The 24,891-nt window shown below is 40.8% G+C and overlaps 1 protein-coding gene across 6 annotated transcripts in view; it reads left to right on the forward strand.

Moving 5' to 3' along the window:
* Positions 1-24,891, forward strand: part of DLG2 (discs large MAGUK scaffold protein 2) — a gene marked incomplete at both ends in the record, with an annotated part of 916,132 nt that overhangs the window by 552,884 nt on the left and 338,357 nt on the right. For all 6 annotated transcript variants that reach the window (XM_084264083.1, XM_084264085.1, XM_084264086.1 and 3 more), the window contains one exon: positions 19,322-19,491. In XM_084264083.1, the coding sequence (XP_084120209.1) occupies positions 19,322-19,491 (170 nt within the window). The remainder of the gene's footprint in view (positions 1-19,321; positions 19,492-24,891) is intronic.

A 24,891-nucleotide genomic window follows, 5' to 3' on the forward strand; every position in this document is an offset into this window, starting at 1 on the left:
CAATCACCAATGTGTTTACATACCACCCTCCCTGAAATGCCCTGACTGCTATTGGTATAAGAACCAATGCACCATTCAGATTTTAGCTAAGTGTACTAACTCCTAATCTTGCAGAATGCAGAAAGCTCTGGAATCTTTTCTGATGTCCATATAATATACAGAAAACACTTTCATATATAGTAAAGAATATAAAGTAAATTATTTCATGGAATACAAATAATTAATTTTGGATTTGATTACTTTGGCTAAATGTGAATATAATAAACTTGGGACTAACTGAAATTTAGATTTTTTTCTGACTGCTGCATAACGCGTTTCTTTGAAGCTTCAAATTTCAAGTCAGTGACAGAGGATATAAAACCTCCAGAAGCAGCAACCATTCCCACAGAGTTGAAGGAGAACTTCTCTCAACAGTTTGATCTTTTAAGACTTTTGATGCATAAAACCTTCTGCTTCTATCTCACAAATGACAGTTGTCCATGGGCAAACATCTACTTTTTAATAAAGAGGTTCTAAATTTAGACTTTCTTCACTCTCTGGAAGAAAGAGAATACTTGTAATTTATGGTTCAACATCTTTTTTGTTTTATTTGAATTTGTGTTAGGAAACAAATATAGTGGTTGGCTAAACTGCCTAGATAAAGCCAAGAACTTTAATATACAATCTCAGCAGTTCCTTCCATTGACACTTATTGATCCTAAGTGAAATTCTGGCTTCTAAAAGGCAACACACATCTAAAAAATTCATCACACTTTGCAAAAACAAGAGTGATCATCCTATGGAACCAGGAGCACAGCACAGTGGTATAACTTGATTTAAAAAAACCCTCAAAAAACATTAGTAAAAGAATAATGAGAAGCTTTCAATTATGAGCAAGTTTTTAAAAGGAGAGACTCTCAAAATATTAATTTTGTTTCAACAATCATAAAACAAAACTGGTTTTCTGTTTAAGGTTTTCTGTTTAAGATTTCTCACAATCCAATTCCAATCTGATGGTGGAGATATTTTTCTCAAAACTGTCCACAGGAATGAATGGGTTGTATTAATTCCTTATCTATTGCTATCAGAAAATATGCTTTTCCATTTTGTGAAGGCAAGTTTGAAAATGTGAAATTTAAAAGGTCTCACGATCTTAAAAAATCCCAACAAATAAAAGAGTCTTGGACAGAACTAGGATTCAAGTCTTACGCTTTATACCAATCTCCTGGTCATAGGAATCCAAAATCAGTTACTGCATATGTGAATATGAATGAGTTTATTCCCAGGATTTTAGGAGATATTTGTACAGCTTTGAGCTTGAATTTCAAGGGTTCATGTTGCACCAGAAGTTATTTTAAGCCTGTGCTGTATTCAGAGGAAAGAGGGTTGATGTGAGGGGTGAGTCAAAGGGAAGAGAGTGGTTGTGCCTGGAGGCAGGCTGCCCTGGTAAGCTGCCCGGGCCTGTAGCTGTTTCATTCATTTCTTTTTTTCTTCTAGGAACCTGATTTCCAGTCTCTTTCCATTTATGAACCTATCAAAGTTTTTTTCCTTAGGAGTGTGGATATTTGTAAGGACAACTTAAACGCATCGAGAAAAGCGGATTGACCGCACGTTATCTTTGGCAGACTAATCAGAAACAGCACCAGTACCCCCAGCTATCTGAATACCATAGGCTAAAAACTACTAAGGCTGTGCAGTGTTTATCTTTCCTTTGTAAATGTGTCTTTCCTGATATTACTCTAATTGCTCACTGTCAGGAGGTTTAGGATTGTGAAACTGCAGCGGTTTTAAGGCATACTGTGTTGTTCTATCATCACCATAATAGTTAGCCCCACCGGATTTTTCTCCCCCAGCTCTCAGAGTGATTTGGTGTGGAGAAAGGAGCAAAATACACATGCTAATAGGAGGAGACAAGAACTGAAATAACTTGCCCTCAGTCATCTAGTAAATCAGGGAGAAAGCTTGGAATACAATAGTGATTCCTTCTCTGCTGTTTCTGTGCCTTACAGGCCTCAGTTACATGCCTACCAGCAAAGGTTTTAAGCAAATTAGATTTGTGTTCCCTTCAGTTGTCAACTAACCCACTCTGATGTGTCAAAAGATTACACATTTAGCCAGGTATAGGTAGTGAGAGGAGAAAGGCACTCTGAAGGTAAGATCCTTCCTCCCTCAAATTCTGTTAATAAAAAGTAAAAGGAATTTAAAGGTAATACTGCATTCTGATCAGATTTTTAAAAAATATTTCTGTGTTTTGCTAAAGACGATCCAGAGAAGGAATTATAGAATCACAGAATCACAATATTATAGTTTCATGCTGTTTGTTCAAAGCTTGAAAACTGAAATTAAGAAACACTCTGGTATAAATATTGTGCACAGTTTATCTGAGAATCTTAAAGGAAAAAAGACACCAAGAAGAGGAAACAGAAGCAAGTCCCCACTTGAGGGCTTGCTAGATAAAGGACCACCCTCAACCTTTGCCCAGCATGCTGACAGTGCTTTGCCTCTAACGAAATGTCTGAAACCTAAACCCCTCCAGCAGCAGCGGGCACACAATTGTTGCCTATTGGTATCCATTTGTAGCACTAGATTGCTTAGTAAGAAGTGAACTGGGAATGGCAATAGGAAAAAACAAGGGGCTTCTTCAGTTTAAGGTGAAGAGCTGTTCCTGGGAGAGTCCATGTTCTTCACAGTCCAGCTTGGGCAACTGACTTTATTTCACCATCATTATGTACCAAACCAGAAGTGTGTCTGCTTTGTGATTCACTGCCTAAGTCCCTGCTTGTTAACTTTGATCTTGTATTAAGCCTACCAGTACCAGGTCCATGTGCATCGTTGCAATGGCATAAAGCTTGTTCAGGATGTTATTATAACTACAGTGCCGCCACAAAACACTGATTCATATCTGCACTGTTTACAGGCCTCTGACAATGCTATTAGTTCAGTACATAATTTAGTAGTAAGTTAATAAAGAGACATTCACCCCATTAGACAAAGCATGCTTGCTTTGCAGATAGTCATAAATTAGATCGTGAATTATTGACTGCTCACTCTGTCCTGGTTTGTGTTAGGAAGTTTGATCTTATTAACTCTATTTGTCTGTGTATCTGCGCGTATCATTTTTTGAGCTACTGGGGAATTGAAAAATAATAATAATAAAAAAGGCTAGAATTACCACAGGGGATCTACACCCAAAAAAAAAAAAAAAAGTCAGCCCACAAAATCAAAATCCGATTTCCATACATTATTTTTAAACCTGAAGATGGCTTACTATGACTCGAGTTTGAAATGATCCATTTATTTTCATCAGTGGAATATGTTACCATGTATTTATCTTTTCTGTTGCTTTCATCGCTTCTCTTTAGCTGAATCCCTTTGTAAAAAAATCTTTTTTCCTATGTGAAGTTTGCATTCCTTATTTGGCATCGCAGAGCCCAGTGTGTCTGAATTTGATCACATTTCTGCTCTTCCTATTTTGAAAATAACTTGCTAGGCTGTTTGCATTCTCTTATGCAGTGCAAGAAAGGGAAATTATGTTTGAACAGCTGAATTCTCAGGTTAAGAGAACAGAAATTAATGGGAAGAAAAAGGTACCTCTCTGGCTTGTGGCATTTGAAACTGGTGAATTTTATGGGCCTCTTCACATCCAGCAGCAAGGGACATTCTGATAAAGTTTTCTTTTGAAACACCAAGGATCAGTTTCTTCTTGTAAGTTGCTACTATTTGAAACCCCTGTTTGCGAAAGACACTTAAGCAAAGGAGCATGCTATTAGTAGGCCTTGAGATACGCTGCAGTTATGTAATGCCCTAGGTATCTCACTAGGTATCACTGCACTAGGTATCTCACGCACTGGTAGCAAACTGGTTGGGAGGTGTCTCTGCCAGGCCATCCTTTAGCCCTGCCTGAAATGACAGTCTCCCCAGAGCGCTGCAGCAGCAGAACAGCACCATGCAGCCAAATCCCAGTGATTATCACCATGTTTGCACTGCTACTGCAGTTACGAATTTTAATAGCTCAGTGATAATTTATCTGGATTAAGAAGCCTTCTGTGGTTACATACCTTAGAAATCGTTGGCTGTCTGTGGAGTCTAGCATTAGTCAAGGAAAAAATATTTCACATCTGTTCCTGTACTCGACAGGTGTAACCCTCTGGGGTACTGCTGAATTCTTTCTTTCTTTCATCTCCAACTGAACCTGAGAATAAAATTTTGAATGAAAAAGAAAAAGGAACTGACTTAAGCTATCATCAAATAAAAATTAAAATTTGAGTTCTTTCTAACTAGCAAAGATCCGATTCTAAAACTTGTAAGAAAAAACTTGGTCAACTTTTTGCTTCTGACAGTCAAAAGAAGCGATGCCAGTTAATACCTGGTGAGATGGTCAGTTCCTGTGCTGTCAAAACTCTCAGCTGTGGTTTGAGTAACTTCCAGCCTTCAGCCAAGGCATATTTCTGACAGTACCTCATCACTGCTGTCACATTCCTTGCTCTGCTTTTCTCTTACTGTGGATGTGAGAGCAGGGAGGTTAAATTTCTTTATTTCCCCGTGGCATGAAAGCTCTAATATCAAACTTGCAAGATGCACGAGTACTTTGTTAGGATGTGTTGCTTACATTCTGCATGTTCCTCTGAATTCTACCCTTACAAAAAGCAACCTTCTCCTCCCCCGCCCCAACATAACCTATTAGCATTCTACTCGGACTTGGAGCTACGGAAGTGTGCAGCCTAATGGTACTGATGCTCTGAGGCTGCTGAAGCCTCTTACTGAACTTGAACTGAATGTTTTCTCCTCCTTCGGTTTGTTTTTACGGGGTTTTTTGTGGGTTGGGTTTTTTTTTTAATGCTACACCTTTGTTTAGAATAGCTCTTCTCAATCAAACCGGAGCAGAAGGGAGGGTTTTCTACTTGTTAGTGCAAGCGCCTGGGAGGCAGGACTGCGTGGTTCTGCTCTGTTCTGAACTCGCCGTGCCTGATCTGTGGCAACACTCTCCTCCTTTTGTGCTAAAGTTTCCCCATTTGTAAAACGGGTAGAGCGATCATTATCTCTGCCTCATGGGGGTTGTTGTGAAGCTTGAAACGAGTTCATATTTGCAAAGCGCTTTGAGAGCCCCAGATGAAAAGTGCTTGTAAAAATACTGAATCTGGAATTGCTTTCTGGGTTATCTGTTGCAACTGGTTTTCCTGCACAAACCTGAATGTGCTTCAGACGGGGCCGGTGTCAGTTTGGGAGGATTCTAACCGCGGGTGGTTCGGGGCACGGAGCAGGCAAAGCGTGCTTCGGTCCCGAGGAAGCGGCCGGGCCAGGCAGCCGCTCTTCCTCCAGGCTCTGGGCCTGGAAGCCCCCGCATGGCGCTGGAGCCAGCTGAACCGGCGGGCTCGGAGGGTAAGTCAGGGCTGGGAACCCGTCCCTGCCCTCTACCACACCTACAGAGCCTGGCCCGGGGCATCTCCCGCTACCTGCAGAGCAGCCCTGCAGCTGGGAGGAGCTTCCAGCTCCCCGGTGCCTTCACTCATCTCCGGCTTTACAGGGTTTTGTTTTCCTTTCCCCTTCCTTTACCCCAACGCCTTCCTCCCACAACACCCCACAGCTACCTACACCTCGTTTTTCTCATCCTTCGCCTGTCTGCTCTCTGGCTTTGGCCTCTGCCTTTGAAGGGCAGACACGAATACTCGTTCTGAGAGGAGAAGTTTTTTTTCCTCCTGGCCACCATTAGAGGCTGCTGCCTCCGCCGGCTGCCAGAGCCTCCCAGACCAAACCGCACTCCCGACGGAGGCTGGATGCCCTGGGACATTCAGCGCCCGGTTGCTAGTGGGAGTAGTTTGAGAAGGAAAGCGTCGTACATGGCAGTGGCGGGAACCGAGACGCAGAGAGACTGAGGATAACTGGGCAGTTAGAGAACGGACGGAGGAATGGAAAGATGTGGTAAGAGCAAGGGGTACTGATGCTGAGGGTTGAGCCGGATGAGAAACACAGAGGGAGAGGAAATACAGGGTGGGAAATGCAACTTAATGTGGGGAGGGGGGGATGTAGAAAAAGGAGTGCCTATAGAGCCTGCGAGAAAGGTTAATAACGGAATCTGACACACGTTTGAGACCCCATTTTGGGGAAGCCTTCTGGAGTGCCTGCAGCCCCAGCGTCCTGCCCACCCTCCGCATACCCCCAGCCCTCTCCTGCCTACGCTTCCCTTCTCCTTCCTCTGCCTGCTCCTCGCTGTCCAGAGCTTGCAATCAAAGGTAAACATTTAAACGAAAACACGGGGTTGTGGGGCCCACGGCCAGATCGACTGTGCGCCCGGCGTTCGGCCCGTGACTGCTGGCTTCACCCTGCAGGCCGCAGCCCTGAGCTGCCTCACGCCCCCGTCTCTCCCACACCATTCCAAATCTGTTGGGTTTAGTCAAATCCTACTTGATGCCTGATAAATCGGGGTGGAAATCTCAGGCCTGCTGAGTACAAAATGGTCTTTAATGGTCGAGGAGTGTTTTGATTTGTGTTCTATGCTGCTGTGCCTGGCAAAGGGGACGGCTTGTCCCCAACCCAGCAGCTTTACCCCAACGCAGGTGTTATCTCACAGCCCCGAACTCTGCTTGAAGACAATGTGACTTATGCTGGCGGGAGAGGAGTCTGTCTTATGCAGGAGGCATTTTGAAAGGAATAATGCATGAAAGATCGTAAACTCTGCACGAAATTACTATAGGTGTGGCTTACCTAGCAAAAGCAAGTTAATTTGCCTTGAGTTATGCTAGCCAAGCAACAAGTGAAGGCTTGATGTCACGGAAAATCATTTGATTGTAAATTATTTAGAACAAACCTGCCTCCAAAGGCATTATAGACAGCCAGGGTATCATTCTGCTGTTTGTGGTGAAGAGGGAAAAGAAAAGGAGGGAAAAAAATGAGAAATCCTTCTGTTAGAGATGTACTTAGACTCGCCCTGTCTAAAAGTTTATGCTTGAGTCTGTCTGCGTGCAAATTGAATGGGTGTTAGCTACTCCTCCCACAACCCCTTATAGATACGCCCTGTGTAAGAGGAGCTGCCATCAGCTAATAACTACTTCCCATTCTCAAAGTGTGTGAAAGGAGGTGAGGCTCTTCTGGGAGGCATTAAGCCAAGTGGGGTTTTGCACCTCTCCTCACTCTGCGTTGAGTTTGAGAAGCATCCTTAATCTCTTGAATTTTATCCAACAGAAAAAAGAATGGTGCTTTTTTTTAGGGGTGTTGTTAGCTCAACCTTCGAGCAGATATATGAGGAATTTCAACTGTATGTTGAGGGTTTTTTTTTCCCTAAGGTAAAGATGTAGAGAATGATATTTGGAGGTGATGTGGAATTTACCACCGTTTTAGCCTCTGGATATTATTGACCATGCTGCATGAGGTCATCATGAGTAAATTTTAAGTAATATCAAGTCAATAGCATGCAGTGAGCATTCATATAGTTTATGAAACTTCAGCTTTTATATAGTTTGGAATAATACTACTGGTAATAAGGCCAAGTTATTGATTTTAAAATCAGTTTTGAATTTCAGTAACATTTGCTAAGAATTGCCTTGGATTAACTTCTTACCACTTTTTTCGGTTAAATCAGTAATTAAAAATATAAATTCTTAGTGTATTTGGCAATAGAACAATTTGGAAAGTTTTCAGTATATGTGGCAATTTATTTAAATTATACAGTTTCATTATTTGACTTGTAATTGTTTACATAAGCTATTTTTAAAGTCTCCCTTGCCCTGTGAGCATTTCTCAGTGGACTGCTGGCTGCATCACTGCGTAAAAATCTGCTGTCTACAAATTTCAGGTTTATAAATGCTTTGGAATACTGTGCTAAGTTTGAGAAAATATTTTTTGATCCAAAATGAGGTGGCAAAGGAAAAAGAGACAATCAGGTCTTCCTTCTCAACAGTAGTGGCAAAATCAACTCACCTCTGAAGGGGAACTTTGTTTACCATCCGTCTCTCTCTGGGGAGCACAAACTCACATCTTCCAGAGAAGAACTTTCCTTCCAAAGTTATTTCACTTTCTTGAAGACAAGTAAATGTTAATTGGGTCAGAGCAACCTTGCAGTGAGCATGCTGGTTTTAGAGTCAGGTAAAGATCATGGACCAGGGTCTCCTCTCTGTAGATGTCCTGAGCACTGCTCAACATCAGTCTAACATGCACCTGCATTAGTTTCTATCATTATTACAATTTTGGTAAGATATGTAATGATTTCATCTAAGAGACAGAATTTCCTTCTAGTCTTGTAAGTGAGGATGTGTTGCTGAATAATGGGAGATTTTGACTGCAATTTAAGAAGAACATTTCATTTTACAAAGTGCAACAGCATCAGTGATGGTAGCAGAGGTAGTTAAAGTGTTTTTTCTAGGAGATGATATTGGATAATAAGACAGCAGATTGTTATTTTGATTTTTGTTTCCCTGACTGTCTAACCTTTTCTTTCATTCAATCTTACATTTATTCAAGGTGTGTTTAAATGAAATTTATTTCTGTCTTGACTGCAAAATTTATTCAGCGTAAACCAATATTATTTTTGTCAAGAAATAACCTAACTAAAACAACTTTGACCTGAACTGCAGGTTTTTTCAGAGTTCAGTTATAAATCTGTGGGTGTTACAGCCATTCAGATAAATAGAAAGATGGGTGGTGGTGTTCCTATCTCTGAAATTAGCTCAGTGTTACCAGCAGCTCAGCCGTATGCCTTTGGCTGGGAGAGTTTGTCTAGCACGGCCTTTCTTCTGATGATGAAGAATAAGTTACAAGAGGTAAAAAATGATGTCCTGTTTCCTAACTACAGGAGGGAAACAGAATGGCCAGGGAACAGTGTTTGTTTTCTCTTCTAATGAAGGGATATATGGACAACAAATAAAACTAGTAAGCAGCAAATTTCTGGGAGTTGCCTGGCCCTCGGTGGGGATGCGATGGGTCAGGATAAGCTGGGTGGCTCCATGCATACCTGGCTCATGGACACCTTGTCTTGCTGCTTAGTTGTGTGTTTTTGCAGCAATCTTCCTGCCCGGAGCCAAGGTTTCTGTTTTTAATCTGTGGGAGGCAGAGGGTTTTGCACTGCAGGGTTGTGACTTTTCTTTTCTCTTTCCCACCTTTATTCCTGTCCATAGCCATTAATGGGGCCCCTCGTGAAATCAATCACTGCATGGCAGGATGTGCAGGAACTCCAGGTAGTGCTAAATGAGCTCAGCATTGCAGAACTGCATTAATATGGCCTTTTACCTGTGGTAATTGGCTGTAGACATATGGAAAACATCAATCCAGGTGGATTTCCATGCTAGATCTACTTTGTCAGTACCTTTACTGGCTTGGGTAGCTTTGCATGGGATTTTTCTCTGCTAGTTTGATGTTACATGAGCAGTGTTTGGGGTCAGATTCTCTTGGATTCTCAACATTAGCTTGGTGGGTATTTTCAAGCAAGAGGCAGACATAAACACTCCCAAATAAACAGGTGCCCTATGATGAAAGGCAAAGGGATCTATTCAGTGCGGCAGGAAGGGTTAACTGAGGGAGAGCCCCAGCCTTGCTGCAGGAAGCTCTAAGACCTAGACTAGAATGCAGAAACAATCCCAAGGATTTGAAACAACAGATAAACTGCTTTTTAGCCAACTTTGTGCCTGGAGTGAAGTCTTACAGCTGAGTTTAAGACCTTAAAAGAAAAAAAAAGAAGCAAATGCTGATGTGTCCTCTATTGAAACTGTGAATAGGAACATATTCAGGCTTCTAAACATATTTTCTTATACCAGCATAAAGGCTGCAGGGACTTTTCCATTCCTAATTATATAGTGCAGTATGCTGTCTGTTTCTGGCTTGCAACTTCAAAAATAGAGTCAAATGAAACATAGGGAGAGGGGTAGAGACACTGCATATGATAGAGAGCTGCTCTGCTAATACTTTGCTGATACTGTTACCAGTCATGTGTGTTTCAGATTCAATTATTATTATTACTATTATGATTATTATGCAGGCCCTTTAATACATTGACATTTCATTAAGATGGCTGATGTTTTAGAAACAATCCATGAGTAACTAAAGCAGCAGTAGCAAGGGACAATAAAGGTGAATGCCTTCTAGCAGTGTCTCAGGTCAGCGAGGTCATGTTATTAGCAGGGTTTGGAAGCATACAGTCATTTCAGGCAATAGCACATTCTGGAATTCAGACATATTTTTATAAATCTGAATTGTTCCCTGCCAATTTAGTCTCCAGTCTGTGTTCTGGAAGGGAAATAAAGCTCAAGGTCCTCTGGTAGGACACCAGCAAGTCATACTGGCATGACCTTAAGCCATCCTGGATGTGATCTGAAACTTGTGACTGCATTACAGTAGGTGTTCTACCTCCTAAACAACTCTGGATTCCTGCTACACTAAAGATGAGTTTCCTCTGTCCTTTTTGCTTTCTCATGCAACCTCCTGGAGGACAAGGACTAGGGCTTTGTTCTAGTGGGTCTTGGAGGTAGGAGTCAGAAAAGGTACCAAGACACTTTGTGGATCCAGAGAGAGTCAGCTGGATGTACCCATGCTAAAGACTGACCTAATCTAGGTGATCCTGCTCTGGCAGTGGGGGTTGGACTAGATGATCTTTTGAGTTCCCTCCCAACCCTTACCCTTCTGTGAGTCTGCGTGACTTGTTTCTTGTAAAGATAGGTGTCTCTTTTGTATGAGGAGATCCGTAGGGGTAAACAATGAACTGAGGGGACAGCCAACACAATTTGAGGTCATCTTCCAGAACCTCATGCTGGCAGCTGTGGGCTTGAAGGCTGGTGGTATACAGAAGGCCAGACTGGGTTTCCATTATCTTTTGATAAAACCTACACACACACACACAGTTAAATAAAAAACATTTTAGGATTTGTTTTTATTTCAGTCTCCGAGCTGAAAATCAAGATGGTTGCTGGTATGAGTTGTGAGGCTGCCGAAGCAGGGCACCAGCCTTAAACGAGCACACCCTGCTTTCAGCAAGACTTGTTAGCTCAACCGTGCTCCAGCCTTCAGGCTCCTGACAGCCAGCACACCGAAACTGGTTTGCTGGTGGAGGTGGAGAAAGCATCCGTCTGGGTGTACTTGCTTACAGGAATGCTGTGCAAGAGTTTGGTTCCTGTCTTTGCACACACACAGACGCTCCCAGAGCACAACCTTTGTGCATGGTCGCAGGGGTTGCCCTTCATCTCTCACTTTGGAACTGGTTACAAGGCTGGATGCAGCCAGGAAAAGGCAGGGAGATGCTTTTGTTTGGTATCTATTATTCATGCGGAGTATGCCCAGAGGCTTCGTGGAGGGTTAGTCCCTCTTTGAGGTGAGCCAAGAAGGTGTAGACTCACCTCTGGAAAGTTTATTTAGACAGTAAACAAGAGACAAAGGAATCACTAGGTTGGAAAAGACCTTTGAGATCATCCAGTCCAAAGGAAGTGGGATACAGGTGGGGTTTTGATCCTCTGTTTGAAGATAAGGAGAAAAAAGAAAGGTGAGAGACCTGCTCAGCATTGTACAGGAAGAGTTGGGATGGCACCAGGCCAACATTTTGGGTAAAAAAGATTCTATTTTTTTCAATTTATTTCATTTTAATAGATTAACGTCACTTGCTAAAGAATTCAGAGAATTGAAAGACTATTTTTATCTTTCAGAAATGCAACGTTGTGTTTGTAGATGTTATTTACTTTCCTTGGAAGAAAAAAACCCCATCCTAGAAGCGTCGGTTACCTGCGATGCTTCAGATAGTGCCTTCATGGTTAATACACCTGGGCTGCCATCTTACTGTACCAATATTTACACAGCTATTTATATCAAAAGGATTTCACATTTTTATTAAGTTCAGCTCAAATTCTTAATGAATTATTGCCCCCTCCCCACTCATAACTTTTAATCAAGTATTATTCTCAGCCAGCAACCATTCTATGAGAATTTTATCAAATTTCATTATAAAGCACACAAGTGTTGAATTTTGAGTTGGCATTGGCAGGTACCTTGATCAGACATATTCATAAGCACTAGACCCTCTCTGCCTCCCAGAAATAGCCAGAAATTTCCTTCTACTGCTAAGTTTTATTCCTTTATTTTTAAATTTGGCATAGCAGTAGTTTGATACTACTGTGCAATGTCAGAAAGGGGCCCGAGGGTATGTGTGAGTTTGCTGCAAAAATTGGATCATGTGTCTATGGATCATTATACCTAAGGAAACAGTGTGCCCTGTGGTACATATGTATCATTGGTATTTAGTGTTAGCTCTGTATTCTGTAATGGGGAAGACGGATCTGGAAACTGCTGTAGTAAGTATTAGACCCTTTGTTTGGACTCCTTAGTTGAAATTAAAAAAAAAATATTTATTCTTCTTGGAAAAAATATGTATGGGCCAGTACCACTAATTATGTCTTTAATGCCTATATGCTGTAAATTTTACATACAGTGGGATAGGAAGAGTGTGTATAGAGTTTAAAAAACCCTGAAACTAGGGGAGAGTCAGTCTTCCCTAACTGATGGAGTAGACTGATTCCCTAGGGTTAGATAATGTATTTATATTATGATTATACACTGATCTCTTATAAAAAGGATAATAAGAAGTCCTTTCAATTTGTCACCTGCAATCTTGTGTTCCTGCTTAAAGTGCTGTGTTCTTGTAACTTCTGGAAGAAAGCAACCCTTTTATAGAAAAACATTGGCTAAAGAGATTAGAAAAAGCAGGAGTCAAGAAATGAAGTGAACGTTTAGTGCTTCTATCTCTTACTTTTGTTGACTGAGTCCTCCATACTGATACATGAAGGTATGGAATGTGTCTACTTGATACATTCCATAACTTTGCACTGATTCTCCCTTAATAACCATGTTTTTGTCTTGATTTTTAAACTTCAGCAACTAAAGGTTTTATTAGAAAGCTGCTAAAAATGTATATATTTACTTAGAAATAATGTATTGATGTAGACCATTCTGCAGTTGAAAACACGGTAACGGTATTTGTGAGAAGCAGGGCTGTCCCATTAATACACTGCCAGTTACTCTGGAGGTGTCTGGATGATAATTAAGACCCATGGATTACTGCAGCTTTTAATGCCATGATGTTTTTCCATGGAGCACAGCAACTAGCTCCATTATGGAGCTGCAGTGGGCTAATGCATCTTGGCAGGACCATTTGGTCTTCTGGGGCTCTTTGCTGCCATACTGTGCCGCTTTGGGTTTCCCTTCAGGGCACCATATTGCACAGAACATGTGAACAGAATGATGATTATCAGTTGTCACCTACTATATTTCTAGTAAGTGCCTAAGGATTGTACTCCTCTTGTTCACTTACAACTTGACTGAAGCAGTCACCAGCTTTACAAGGGTGTCTGCACTGTTTTCTTGATGGGGTGAAGTTCAAGCCAATGGGATGAAGTTCAACGTGGCAAAGTGCTGGGTCCTGCATTTTGATTATAATACCCCCAGGCAACGCTACAGGCTTGGGGCAGGGTGGCTGGAAAGCTGCACAGAGGAAAAGGATCTGGGGGTGTTGGTTGACACTTGCCTGAACATGAGCCAGCAGTGTGACCAGGTGGCCAAGAAGGCCAATGGCATCCTGGCTTGCATCAGGAATAGTATGGCCAGCAGCACCAGAGAGGTGATCATCCCTCTGTACTCAGCTCTGGTGAGGCCACCCCTTGAATACCATGTACAGGTTTGGGCCCCTCACTACAAGAAAGACATTGAGGCCCTGGAGTTTGTCCAGAGAATGGCAGTGAAGCTGGTCAAGGGTCTGGAACACAAGTCTGATGAGGAGCAGCTGAGGGAACTGGGACTATTTACCCTGGAGAAGAGGAAGCTCAGGGGAGACCTCTGTGTTCTGTCCAACTACCTGACAGGAGGTTGTGGTGAGCTGAGGGTCAGCCTCTTCTAGCAGATAAGCAGTGATAGGACAAGAGGGAATGGCTGCCAGTTGTGCCATGGGAGGTTCAGGTTAGAAATGAGGAGAAATTTCTTAGAAAGAGTGGTTGAGCATTGGAAGGGGTAACACAGTGGGTGACCATCTCTTGGGGTGTTTAAGGAGATGTTGGCTGAGGTAATCAGCGACATGGTTTAGTGAGTAATAGAGGTGGTAGGGGGACAGTTGGACTAGATGATCTTGGAGGTCTTTTCCAACCTTAATGATTCTGTGACTCTTGAAAACAGCAAATGTGAAACTCAGATGAGGGTATTCAGTCTTAGAACAAATTTGGAATAAGCCCTTATTGAATAGTATTTTTCATAATTAATCCAACCCCTTATTTGCTCTGAAGATAGCAACAACTATTGGTAAACATCTCTGTCTGTGACCTTCCCCCATACTGGCAAAGTCTCGTATTTCTTATGTCGGTTGTAACTGTCTGGGTGCGATGGTAGCATGCGTTCTGTATTTTATGATCCTGGGTTCTTTATATCTTAATTATTCTACAGAAGTCTTGGAGAATGTATCCATTTTGCTGAAGTATTTAGAGGAGACAGTGTGCCATGGGGAGAGCTGCTTAGCTCATTTTAACTCCACCATTACCTTAAGGGTGATTCTGTGGACCTGAATAAATTTAGATATATGCATAATCCTAAATCTCCTTCTGAGTTTCTTAGCTAAAAGAGAAATAGGCTTACTTGTACCTCAGAAATCAATTGAGAGACTTGTCTGCTGAGTTGAACTGAGATAGGAATCCCTCTTTCCAAAGAAACAGTAGCGCGGATGTTGCTTTGAGGTTTCAGTTCTTTTAAAATATGGTTAGAATGTATTATTTTCTTTCAGCACAGCACATGCTGTCTCTAAAATACTTCTAATCACATGTTGCTTGTCATTGAAAAAGGAGTAAATTTAGTCAAAACCTCCATGAACCTGTATCATTAGCAGATGATGTGATTACACTGCTAAATCTTAACAATGAAATCTGAAGAATAATTTTTAGTAGTGTTTTTTGTTAGAATTAGAGAAAATTTAATTAGAGAAAATAGAATTTCCTTGAGTTTCTTAATTGTTGCAAAAGTCATTAGCCTTAGCTTAGAACACAACTTCCTCTTCTGTTTTCTCTCTCATTAGAACTTTTTAAAATTCTTTAGAGATTTTTACAATAAACTCTTTGAATAGATCTTTACTCAAAGAGGCACATGTTGTTAAGTTTTAGAGGTAGAATGGTCATACTTTAAAAGTACAGAGACTGTTAGATAACCAATTTAATATTATAAATAAAACATGTTTATCGTAACTTGCTGTGGAAACAAGGAAAGTCTTGGAATAATTTTCCTCCTGCCTGGATTTTTTGTGTTGAATTACTGTAGGTATTGGTGAAAGGATCTCTCTTGTTGGACTTGGGTATTGCTATCTTGGATTATGAGGCAGGTCTGAAACTGTGTCTGGAACTAACTTCCACATACAGTGTACACCCACCTGCAGACCTTAGGAAGGTTTTGAGATAAATGGGGAAAGGAATCCATGTATTAGTTTGAATACACTGTTGTCCTGGAGTTGTCATGTGAATATCACAGTAACACCATGAAAATACATTGGAGAACTGTTTGCAAGGGCAAAATGGTTTCCCCCTTAAGTGGTAGGACTATACACTAAAAGAATTTTCTTAAATTTGATTTACTGCCTCTTTTGCTATTATTTTATTATTTTAAGTTTATACTGCTGCAGTATTTATAGGTAACTAAAAAAGCAGAGTTCTTACAGAGTAGGGTTTGTACTGTGAAAGTTTAAGTAGTATCCCAAAATGTAAGTATCCCAAAACCACTGTCACAGACTTCTAATAGCAACTGTGCCTGAAAATGCCCTGCGTGGATTTGAGGACAATATAACATCACAGTCTGTGTGTTGAGGTCTTGTTTCAGCTTTCTGGTTTTATTCCTTTCTCAGACATTCTCTTATATTTTAGTGAATAAAGATTGCCAGCTGGTCCGGGGAGGGGATTGTCCTGCTTTATACTGCTGGGGAGGCCTCATCTTGAGTCCTGGGGCCAGTTTTGGGCACCACAGTACAAGATGGACACAAAACTTTTGGAGAGCATCCAGAGGAGGGCAATGAGGGTGATGGAGGGTCTGGAGGGGAAGACCTACATGGACAGGCTGAAGTCCCTTGGCTTGTTCAGCCTGGAGAAGAGGAGGCTGAGGGGAGACCTCATCGCAGTCTGTGGCTTTCTGCCGAGGGGAAACAAAGGGGGAAGGTGCTTTGGTGACCAGGGATAGAACCCGAGGGAACTGCATGAAGCTGCCACAGGGGGCGTTTCAGTTGGATGTTAGGAAGAGGTTCTGTACTGAGAGGGGGGTCGGGCACTGGAGCAGGGAAGTGGTCCCACCACCGAGCTGGACTGAGGTCAAGAAGTGCATGAACGATGCACTCGGTGCCATGCTCTGACTTCACAGGCCCTGTGGAGTTGGACTTGATGATCCTTAGGGGTCCCTTCCAACTCAGAAGATTCTAGGATGCTAAAATTCTATGATTATTTTTTTACCTTCCAAGTGCTCTGTGTTTCTAAATTAAAAAAAAAATATTGTGGAGTATCTAAATTCATAATGATAAAAGAATCATTTAGCCATTATGTGTAAGGTTAAGCTTGGCTCTCCAGCTTATGTCATTTATTTCATTGCACCATGGACCTGCAGTTTTAGAGGTCTCAATATTCTCACCAAATATTGGTAGCCCCTGAGATTGTTGCATTCTATTGATGTGGTAGTGGGTCAGCACAAACTCCAAAAAATTGTGTTAAAGTCCAAAGAAGTCTATAGGCACATGCATATGCATGTGCTTTTACCACATGTGCATATAGGTTCTCGAGTAGAACATTTATTTATAAATAAACCCCTCATATTTTCCATTATGAAGGAAGAAAAAAACCTGCTGAATATCTAGCACTGGATATGCATTTCATCATAGCAGACTGTGTAGGACAACTCTTGTCCCACTACTTCTACACTGACAAAGTCTGTGTTAAGGTACTTTGTATGGAAGTGTTTCTCTCTGGTTTATATTTTCTCACACCTATATTCATCCTGCATTAGCAGTATTACCATTCTGTTTCTTTTCATCAAAACATGAGTAAATTTGTAGAAGACTCTGTGAACCTGTTCCATCTTCATAATCATCCAAAGGTTAGGATCGTATTGCTTGTTCATTAAGCATGGAATAGTCAATTGTATTTCAGATATGACAACAAAGAGAGTCATAAATTTGACAAGAATCAGATATATCGTTACATTAATAGAAAGAATAGCAGCTTTGACATAATTACCATCTTTCTGAGTGGGAAGCACTAGCAGGATGTATTCATGATTTATTTAAAAGAATTCAAGTGATTTATATTAGAGCACTTATTAATTTGACAGCCAAACCACACAATTAAACATTGGGAAAATGAATACTGCTGGCATTGAAGGAAAGCAGCAAACCCAATGACTGAGTGAAAACCACAGAGTTTGCAATACCTTTTTATCTGAAGGGAAGTTTAATTTTTATGTCCTTTCCAAGTTTGACCAGTTGTCAGCTTGTCTTGGTTTTGCCCCAGCTGAGAGCCGAGCACCACGCAGCCACTTGCTCTCTAAGAAGGGATGCATGAGGAACTGGGGATGGGGTAAGAGAAGGGAGGAAAAGAAACTAAAAAATCCAACCTAAACCTCATGGGTTGGGATAAGGACAGTTTGCTGGGACAGCAGAGAGGGAGATATAACAATAACAGGGCTTGATAGCAAAATATACGAGACAGTTTCTCACCAAACTGCACAACTCAGGCCATACAGCTTAGAACCGTCCCAAAGCTGGACCATCCCCAAAAACTGTGCATGTCTGAGCCATGCACTCCTCCCCCCACCAGCCCCCTTTGATGCTGAGCATGACATAATTGTCATGGAATATCTCTTTAGTCAGTCTGGGTCACCTGTCCTGGCTGTGTCCCCTCCCAGCCTCCTGTGTGCACCCCGCCTTCTCATTAGCAGGGTGATACAAACAACTGAAAAGTCCCTGACTGCTTGGCGACAACTAAACCATCCATGTGTTACCAGCACTGCTCTCACCCTAACTCCCAAACACGGCATTCCACCTGCTGCTAGAAGAGAATTAACTCAACCGTAGCTGAAACCACCACGCAGCTAAAGGTTTCTGTCAACATTCTCACCTGGAAATATTCTTCCAAAGGGCTGGTAACACAGAAGGTCTTTGGTTTCAAATAGTTGGGGTGTTTTTGTTGTTCTGTTCCATTTTAAACTAAACCAGCAACACAAGAATATATGAATCCATCCTAAATTCTCAGAGTTCGAGTTAACTCCATGTCCTAAGGTTCATGAGCAACACCCAGCTCAAGTGATCTTTTTGCTGTAAAGACTCACATTTGATGATTGATCTTTATGTATAGAAACACAGCGTTTAGCAACCTATCTTTTCTTTGCTGATTGTCCTTTCAGACATGCAGAAGAACATACTCATTTACTTATGCCTTTTTGTTTTTGTACCCAGAGTATGGAGAGGCATCTCATAATAAATGTACTTCACATAAGAAAAATAGAGTCTCATTTCATCTAGTTCTTGGGAATTTGCTCTTTGCACTTACTCTCATTTGCAAAAATGGTTGGACCAGTAGTTAAATCATTAGCCTGTGGCTTTGGAGAGGGAGATTTTCTTTCCAACTTGGAGAAATGTGGCAGATAAAGAGAATGCTACTCCATCTAACCAGGCCTTTTTGAGGGTGACTATTTCAGTTCATCCTGTAGTAAATGCCCAAAGTAAGAATATGAGAGACTTTTATTAGTGGTGTATGAAAAATAGATGCTGTTACCACACAGGAGATCTTGGAAGATACAGTCAGTGTTGAAAATGTAAAGAATTAATTTTATTTAAATTATTTAGTATGAAACATTCTTGCTTAAATTGTCTCCTTTTTGTAGGACAGCGTTTTTGACAGCTTAGAATTCTTTGATGCAATCTGTGAGCTTTAAGGAGGTATTTGAACAATTGTTGGTCTATCTGTATTAAATTACAACAACTGATTTCTTTAAGAGCAACTGCAGTAGCAATAACATGTAGCACAAATGTTGTAACTTGATTATATTGTTTAGTAGAAAGAGTTTTAATGAAGTCTGTAAAGACAAGTTGTTTATTACTCATTTCTATCACTCTAGTGATATCACCCAGTTTATGAAGGAGGATTGTAGGTGTGGGTGACTAGGTAGGCTTTAATTTGATTAAGGTATGTCTTTTGGAGGGACTAAGTGTTCTGTTTCTGTCTAATTGCTGATGAAGCATATCCCATTAAGTCTGTCTTTTGGCAGATTCCCCAATAAAGCGTTCTTCATTTTACAGCAGTACTGACAAAACTCTGTTTGGGCCAAAACAACAGCTGAAGGATTTAGTATCCACTGGTCTTTGTTTTTCTTGCAGGGTCAACGACTGCATCTTGCGAGTGAACGAGGTGGACGTGTCAGAAGTCTCACACAGCAAAGCCGTGGAGGCCCTAAAAGAGGCTGGCTCCATCGTACGATTGTATGTTCGTCGAAGAAGACCTATTCTGGAGACCGTGGTGGAGATCAAGTTGTTCAAAGGACCTAAAGGTAAATGTGAAAATGCAAAGGCATCCATTTTAAACTCAGTGCTTAACCTATCCTGTAACTCAAATGGCATCTGTCTTGGTTGATTTGTTAACTGGTTGACCAAATACTAAAATGCAGTTAATTCAGGCTGGTAGAACTTGAATTCATGGATGCATGTCTCTTCCTGAAGTATAAAGTAATTCAAGGACTTGTGGTTTGTTTCATTTGATCTTTACTGTAGAGACGGTTTGTTCCATCCCAGAGAAGTGCGAGACACAGAGGTACTTTACGTTAGCAGCACATACACTTCCTCTGAAGCTCCTCTGCTGAGACCTTTGACTTTCATTTAAGCTGCTGTTAAATGCAGAGTTTCTGAAATCTCCCTTTTTTCAGGAGGCTTTTTGTTATCCAACTTACCCTTTGTACTTTCATGTTGATGGCTTCTTCTACAGTTACCTTTGGAACAGGTAGACAAGAATACTAACTTATCCAGATATGTAGAAGAATATCCTTTAACAAAATTACATAGAAGTCTAGCATGAAACCTTCACTAGACTCCTTTATCACCTTTATCACTTCCATAACAGACTCCTGGTTACGGAAAAAAAAAACAAATTCCTTTCTGGAAACATTACTACAAATTGTGAATATTTTCACCTTATGTTTTGCAAAAAGGTTTTCTTTGCAGAAGTTTTATTTTTAAATGTATCATTTAATTGGTTTTCCTGCGTGAAATTGCCCTCTGGCTGCTGTATTGTTCTTCATAGCTAATTTCCAGGCAAAGAAGATGGAGGTTTTCCCAGTACACGTAAATAGACTGACTAGCAGTAGATTTCTGGATCCATAATGGTTATTTCATAAGCAAGTCTTTAATTAATGGCATATGCATGAAATGAAGAGGTTTGCATGTCTCAGTATATTCCATGTGCTTGCGGTCATTCTACCTATTTTATCTGCAATGAATAACCTGTGGCTTTTTCAGTTGTTTGCCTTACTTCTCATCTCACCTGTATGTTACAGTATGTTTCTACATAGGTTTTTTTTCTACCAGTAACAGAGTATAATTTGTTTCTAATACGTGTTGAATTGTTGGGATTATCCAGGTAGTGTATTGTTTTCAATATTGCTCTGTACCTCATTTAGGTATATTCACAGCAGTGTATTATTCATCATCCTTTACTCTTGGCAACCAGTAAGATATATTTACACACGTCTCAGAGTAAACCCCCAAAAGTCTGGAATCTTGTGGTCAATTACAATGCTAAATTGACTTTCTAATGGAAGAGCATCTCTAATGAGATTTTGTACGTGTATGAACTCAGAATAGCAGTGCAGGCAGCAGTGTTTTTAAAGCTTTGGAATTAAACTAAGTGTGTGATATGATAGTCATTTTGGGTAACCTAAGGCTAAAGAAACTAAAATTAACATATCCTTTCAGGTTGTGATGAAACAGTAAAAATCATTAGCCATGACCAAATTATTGCTGCACTGTGGAAATGGACAAAAGAGACAATCGCTGTCTAATAATGCTTTTTTCATTGTGTTTGTTTTGATTGTATGCCTGAAACTATTTATTTTACATTTATTTTCATAAAAGAAAGTGGATACCAAAAAAGTGGCTTTTATGACAAGCTAAAAGAAGCTTTTATTACTTAGTGCTGCAAACATCAATTTCATAGCTTTATTCTTACATGAAGTTTACTACAGATATATACAATGTATGGTGAATTTTATTGTTAAGTTGAACATCTTTTAAAATTTTCCACTTTGATATTCTAGAAATAAGTTAACTGGAAACTTGGATGAAATAAAAGTTGGCGGGCTGGTTCTTTGCAAGAACCAGGTTTTGTATTGTGAAAATTCAGGCAGTCAGGAAGTATATCCTTTTATGCTCTCTGTATTCCATGGGTAAAAAAGGGAGGGCAAAAGAAAATAGGTTATAGATGGGTTGAAAATCTCATCAAGCTAATTATGATATCTGTAGCAGTTTTCCTTTTGATTTTTCCAAAGCTTCCATGAAAAACAAGCTATCTGTTGGGAGGTGTCAAACTCATGGCAGGAGTTGAGAGTAAAACCTGTGAATCTGGACTGTAGTTTTCAGTGGTAGTCACTGGTGTGATGCTTATCTACTTATTTCAGGTGACTTATGTGTCACCTGCTCTTTCACACCATTACTATACAGTGTAAGAACAACTTAGTATTTATATACACGGTGTTTCTTACTTCTCAAAGTGAAACTGGGATGTTTTGTTGTCCAGAGCAGGACCTGAACATCAGCGTGGTAGTTCCCACACCATTCTTCCCTTCTTACTCACAAGGTGAATAAAGTCAATCTGGTTTTTAGACAAGAAGGCTGTTCCATGCTAAACGTGGAGTAGCAGATATCTTTTCAGTTGCTTCTTTTCTTCTCTGTCTCTGTCGGTATGTATACCAGTATAAACGGAGTTTGTTCCTCATTGAGTTGAGAACTTACCACATGACAGCAAGTCTTGGCTGCCATAATGCCATCTAAACTCAGAGATCACTAGCTTGCCAGTAGATGTGTAGTACATCATATCTTTCAGCACTTGAAGGTGATAAAGAAGGAAATTTGCAAGGCTTTTTATAGAAATATTCTTTTAATTTCATCTGAGACATTCAGGATGAGGGCTTTTACAAGCTATGAGTCCATAAAGGTTACATTTTTTTTTTAACTGGGTGTAAATTTTCCTATCTAGCAATCACCATGTAAATAAAAAAAACCCAATGTAACTTAACTTTGCAAATTATTTTGAACATAAGAAGTTAAATATGTGTTAAATATGCGTTGTGTAGCAATGGCTTTGGGCGTATGGCCTTTCCTTGGGGAAAGGTCGTGGTGATATCCATAAATTAGAATTTTCACGAGGACAAAATATGGTTTTGGGTTGGTGCTTTGGCACTGTTTATTTTAGGGTTAAATGTACTAACAGCTCTGCTTTTGAGAAGGACTGATAGAACCATGTTTTGCTAAAAAGTATCCTTGGAGAAGAGCTGCAAGGCTGATTAATCAGAAGCCTCCTGCCCCAGCAGGTGCCAGAGCTGGGGCATTGCCAGAGAGGTCTGAAGTCAATAAAAATGGGGGGAAAAGGAAAGGTGGCAGGGGGAGATCGCGACCACCCACCCAAGTCAAGGACTGTGCAAATGACACAATCCCCCCCCCCCCCCGCCCCCATCTTAAAGGAACATGCGTGCTAATTTGAATATGCTTGACCTAGAGTAGATGATGTGGTAATAACTAAACAATTAGTGTAAATTTAGGCGGGTTTTTCTAATCCTGTAGCAAGATAAATAGGTTGTAAATTCTGTGTGCTGGGGGCTAGTTTTGTGGAATTACCACCTAGCACCCATCTCTGCACAGCCATGGAATAAATCAAATACCCCTGCTCTGTGTGTATGTTGGTGTACTGCATGCTGAGTAATGACCCTGGTTTTGGAACAACAGTGGGAGTGTGCCACATACAGATCCCTGCACAGTTGTTCCTGCTGCTTTACAAAATTTGTCCTGGCATCCTATGTGCTAGAAGGCCACATAACTCTCTAACTTGACTTTTTGGGAAAAGAGGTAAACACAAGTAAGTTGCATAATAGGAAATTCATGACTTCAAACACACCTGTGTAGGTATTTAAAGCTGCACATCCATCGCTCTGCCACACCTGATTCATATGATTCATACTCTGTTCTGTGTATTGAAGGGAATTGCTAACTGTGATCATTGCAGGATCTTCCCGGCTTTCATGTGCTCGGGAGCACTTGTGTGCCTCCCGACTGAAGAGAACACTGTACTTGTGTTCTCTTCAGTCAGACGTACAGCTTTCATGATTCAACTGTGTGACTCTGCATAGCATTTAGTGACAAGCAGTAGGTGTTTTATCTCAGTCGCTCTCAGGACACTGTGGGTTTTAGCAGCCAGCTAAGGGCTGGATATACCATGGAGTGTTCTTATTGAGAATCAATAGGATTTAGACACTGCTGAAAATCCTGTCCTTAAGTGATAGGCTTTTCTTGCTCCATGTTGAAATATAACGAGACTAACAGTAATGAGAATGGATTGTGGACACTGTGTTATTTATTCCCGGGGAACAAACATGCAGACATTCAAACCAAAGTGATTTAACAGTGGCATTTGGGTAATGTAACTTGTGTATTAGCTTCCTCTAAGACCCTGCAAAGAACTGTGTGTGAGCAGTCAATGACGAACTTCAGTCGCTGTTCAGTGATGGCAGCGCTCAAACCCACACGACTGCATTCGACCAGAGGATTTTAAACCAAGGAATTCCACCAGCCTCTGGGATGTTCATGCTGTCCATCACACTGCAAATATGCTTTTTACTAAAACCAGAAGTATTGAATGGTATGCTTGCTGTAAGATTAGTTATAGAAATTAAACTTGATTTTTTTTTAAGTTTTTGTGTTTTGAAGAATCAGCCAGAAAAACGGATTTCTGCCATTGGAGAAAATTTCTGGCAGTTTGAAATGTAGTTAAACCCTGAGGATGTGTAATAATCTACATACCAATACATACCTAATAATTTAATCTCTGAGAGGCTGAGAGAGTAGGACTTGTTCAGCCTGGAGAAGAGAAGGCTCCGGGGAACTTATAGCATCCAGTACTTGAAAGGTGCTTAGAAGAAAGTTGTGGAATAACTGTTCATGAGGGCATGGAGCAATAGGACGAGGGGTAATGGTTTTAAACTAAAAAAGGGGAGATTTAGGTTGGATATTAGGAAAAAGTTCTTCACTGTGAGGGTGGTAGAACACTGGCACAGGCTGTCCAGAGAGGTCGTGGAGGCCCCATCCCTGCAGATATTCAAGGTCAGGCTTGATGGGCCCCTAAGCAACCTGATCTAGTGAAGATGTCCCTGCTCACTGCAGAGTGTTGGACTAGATGACCTTTAAAGGTCCTTTCCAACCTAACACATTCTGTGATTCTATGATTCTGTGATATTATATACCAGGAAAAAACAAAAAAGGCAGAAAATAATTATTCCAGTAACTACAGCAGTGTTGGATCACATAATTAACTTCTGGCCTCAACTCTATAGGAAATGTGGTATCTTAAAAGACAGTACAGCTGCAGAAATGTTATTTAGGGTCTGTGAAGCAGAAAGGCTGAGTACCAGGCAGCTTGAGAGGGGAAACACCAGGCTTAAAAACACCCAGAAAAGGAACAATGTAAAGGGTAGCTGATTCGGCCAGCTGGGTGTTGTGGTGCTTCAAGTGTGAAGTTCCAGAGAAGCAGGATTATTTTCCCACACTCTTCATGATAATTCAATAGTAACTGTCATCGTCATATTTGAACTGCCACAGAATCTTGCGGTGATGGCCAGCACTGCTGTTTTATTCACTGTGTTTCAGATGGAAAGGTTCTGGACAGATCAGCAGCTATGGCTCTTTTCTTT

This window comes from Gallinula chloropus (assembly GCF_964237585.1).
Source record: "Gallinula chloropus genome assembly, chromosome: 1".
NCBI lineage: Eukaryota > Metazoa > Chordata > Aves > Gruiformes > Rallidae > Gallinula > Gallinula chloropus.